At 34.3% G+C, this 3,389-nt stretch overlaps 1 protein-coding gene across 1 annotated transcript; it reads right to left on the minus strand.

The window, feature by feature from the left end:
- Positions 1-762: 762 nt before the first annotated feature.
- Positions 763-2,663, minus strand: LOC126975980 (uncharacterized). Its single transcript, XM_050824117.1, has 2 exons — positions 2,500-2,663; positions 763-926 (listed from the first exon to the last, which is right to left on the minus strand). Exons 1-2 carry the CDS (start codon positions 2,618-2,620, stop codon positions 763-765), a joined length of 285 nt encoding a protein of 94 aa, XP_050680074.1. The 5' UTR covers positions 2,621-2,663.
- Between the last annotated feature and the right edge of the window lie 726 nt (positions 2,664-3,389).

The raw sequence follows: 3,389 nt of genomic DNA on the forward strand, positions 1-3,389 counted from the left end.
TGCTCCAAGATTTAATCGCAACTGTTAATCGCAAGAGTTGAAGAGGGCAGGTATAACTTATTTGTTTAATAAAAAAGTACCTACGGCAAACAGTTTCTCAACTCTAGAAGACAGCAAATATGTCGGTCTCAGTGAGTCATGCATATTTGTACCGTTTGGTGTCGAGACACTTGGCCCGTGGGGCCCAGAGGCGCGAAGAATGTACAAAGTACCATCTTCTCGCCTCATTCTACTGGCAATCCAAGCGCTGGCAGCTATTTCAGTCAACGGATCCGCCTAGCTATCCAAATGCGGAAATGCTGCCAATATTCTTATAAGTAAATATAATTATAAGAGTTGTTTTGTTTGAATAAATTATAACGGATCAATTCAATTCATTACTAGGATTCTATACTAGGACGTACTTAATCCAAAGAAGTGATAATAATAAAATATGGGGATAGTTCGGTACTGTAGATTTTGTGTGATTAATCCCCGAAGTGAATTATCACTTAAAAAAATCAAAATTCAAAGTTTAATTATGCCATTCGACACCAAAGAAAAACTTTCGTTGAAAGACTATAAATAATTGATGAAATTAATCTCAGAGCGTTATTTAATTTCCGTTAATAATTTATACAATATTTTGATTTGTAGTAGCTACGATGTTTATAGCCACGGCCGTGTCGATAAGACAGCCTCATGTCGATTTTTTATTTATATAGAAGATTTATTACTTAATATGATAAAGAAAAATAAAACTATTTCTTAATTTATCTTTAATTAATTAACACTTTGCAGAAGAATCACTGTGTAAGTAACTACAGCTGATGCCATTGAACCCATTAGTGAGTAGTTGAGAGTGGCGAAGTGGGATATGTGGAAACAGATCGGCCGTGACAGTGCCAGCTCACGAAACTCTTGGAGCAATAGCTTTTCCGCTTCCTCTGAAAACAAGGTTAAGAATAATTTAAGAGATGTCTTTTAAGTGATATTTTGCAATACATATAATCATCATGTGTTTTTTTCCACTTTGGCATTGTTGTGGCCCGTGCTTTGTGCCTGTCCCACCGAGTTTCGTCTGCGGCATTATTATTCGTATTGCGGTGGTCTGTCGTTTTTTCTAGTATTCGCTCATGGTCTGTGCGTTTCCATGTTTTCTTCACTATTATTGTGGATATTGGGACACATAATGGGGATATTGCTATAACTTTCTTGCTCTGGAAAAACATGGAGAGCCTGGTCTTGGCTAGAGGATTGCCAGTTTTGACAGTACGACTATCGCCATTGTCGATCGGCTGTCGATCCTATAGACCCAATGTAGATGGGCAGCGGTCGTCCAAAAACAACTAGGGATACACACTTACGTATTTCCAAAGCTAGGGAAATGTTTTGACACTTAGTATGCATGTATAGTAGTGACTGCGTTGGTCGAGATTGGCTCAAGGCGTTTCATTCGAAACCACCATTCCAAGGGATGAGCTCTTTAATCGGTATGATTAAGTGTTGCTATCGAAGATTCTAAGTCCGTGAACAAACGCTCCCCAAGGCTGTGTGCTATCTTCTATACTTTACCTATCTTCTGTTACCTCAAAACTTTCGACTGGGTCAGATCTGACGATGGCATCCATAAGAAAACCATAAAAATATTAAATTTGCTATACATACGTATAGCAACGTGGATGATACATTTACGAATAACTCAATATCGCGCCAACCGATGTCGAAGATTCTTAGGAGCAAATTAACGATACTCGGCCGAATCTTTATTATGATATCCGGATTAAATATCCGTAATCTATCATAACATAGTTATGGTGAAGTAATTGTAGTAGTCGAATATGATGATCAATGGGACTCCTTAACGACAGTAATTAAAGGTGCGATCTGTGGCAGAATTTCTTACTTTATGTAATGAAATTGAAAGGCGCTTACGTTCATTGCTGCATTTAAAAATTTAGTATATCTACACATATTTAGACCAATTGTTAGTTAGTGTACTTCAAATTCACTAAAAATCAAAAAATAAAAAAAAATTATATTATTTCAATACAATAGATATAATATGCACGAAAAAGTATAAAAATAATTGCTTATTTTTATACAATCTAATTATTAAATCTAATTCTAGTTACGATTATTGTAATTTTTGGAGTCGGTGCCATCCATGATAGGTTTGTAACTACATACATAGTTATAGGTGAGATGAGATTGTGAGGAAGCGAGAGGCGAGAGCGGGTCGCGTCAGAAGGACAACGATTCCAAAAATCTTAACTAGAATTAGATTGTATAAAAATATGCAATTATTTTTATACTTTTTAGTGCATATGATATCTATTGTATTGAAATAGTGTTTTTGGAGTCGGTTGTTTTTTTTGTTAAAATTTTTTTTAGTACCAATCGTTGCAAAAAGCGACACTTGTTGCCAAAAGCCCAATTCATTATGTTCTTGAATTATATTACCTTTGGCGTATATATATGTGTGTAACATTTATTTTAAATATATTAATATGATCTTACTTGGTTCGTTATAATATAACTGTGTATCAAGAGCTGCAATAATTCGTTCCCTTTGATAGTACACGAGCTCACAATGGTGCACCATACTGTAAATGATTGCCACACACATGCAGAGTTTCATCGAAGTTGACACAACAACAACATAGCTTGACAGTGCGTTTATATTCTGTAAATTAGAGTATAATTAAATAAGAATAAAATAAGAACGGTCATATAAATGTAAGTGATCACTGCTGCCCATGTATTTATAAATTTAGTAAAAAAAAAAGTGAAAACAGCTTCTGACAAAGCAAAACATTTGATAGTATTAGTCATTTATAAATAATTGAAAAATTTAAACAGGTTTGATTTCCGGGTTCTATTTTAAAATGGTTTTATTCTAATCTTCAAGACAGGCTATTCAGTTTACAGTTTTAAGAATTATTATCAGGAGTCCTAAAGGGGTTCCATCTAGTTTCATTATTTAATATTTAAAACACTGGTTCAATTTTCAAAATATTGGGATTTATGCTGACGATCCCTAAATTTTAAAGTTAAAAACTTGTATAAACTAAGCAGGTACTTTTATAAATTGTGTCAAGACGGAATAACCTTGTATTGGAATCAAGTTCTTATCACAATCTTAATTCAGTTGGTAAGTAGGTAGTGTTTATTATGCCTAATCATGGCACTGCAATTATAATGAATTATTTAAAAACAACGAATCCACGATGAGTGTAGTGAGTAGCTCTTATGATTATACCTGCAGCTGATATAAGTATGATGAAACTGCATAGTCTAAGATAACAGACGTAGTATACGATAATAACGACAAGATTTTTCTTTCCTCTGCTATTAAGGTGTTTTCGCAAGTTTTCTTCAGTCCACTATTTCAGTAGAGTGGCTTTCAT

This window comes from Leptidea sinapis, chromosome 38, assembly GCF_905404315.1.
Source record: "Leptidea sinapis chromosome 38, ilLepSina1.1, whole genome shotgun sequence".
Classification (NCBI taxonomy): Eukaryota; Metazoa; Arthropoda; class Insecta; order Lepidoptera; family Pieridae; genus Leptidea; species Leptidea sinapis.

Bases quoted from the DNA above. Each gene is read 5' to 3' on its own strand.
- LOC126975980 (XM_050824117.1), bottom strand. From the start codon at position 2,620: ATGAAACTCTGCATGTGTGTGGCAATCATTTACAGTATGGTGCACCAT. The intron at 927-2,499 runs GTAAGATCATAT...CCTTGTTTTCAG, and splicing joins GTTATATTATAACGAACCAA to AGGAAGCGGAAAAGCTATTG.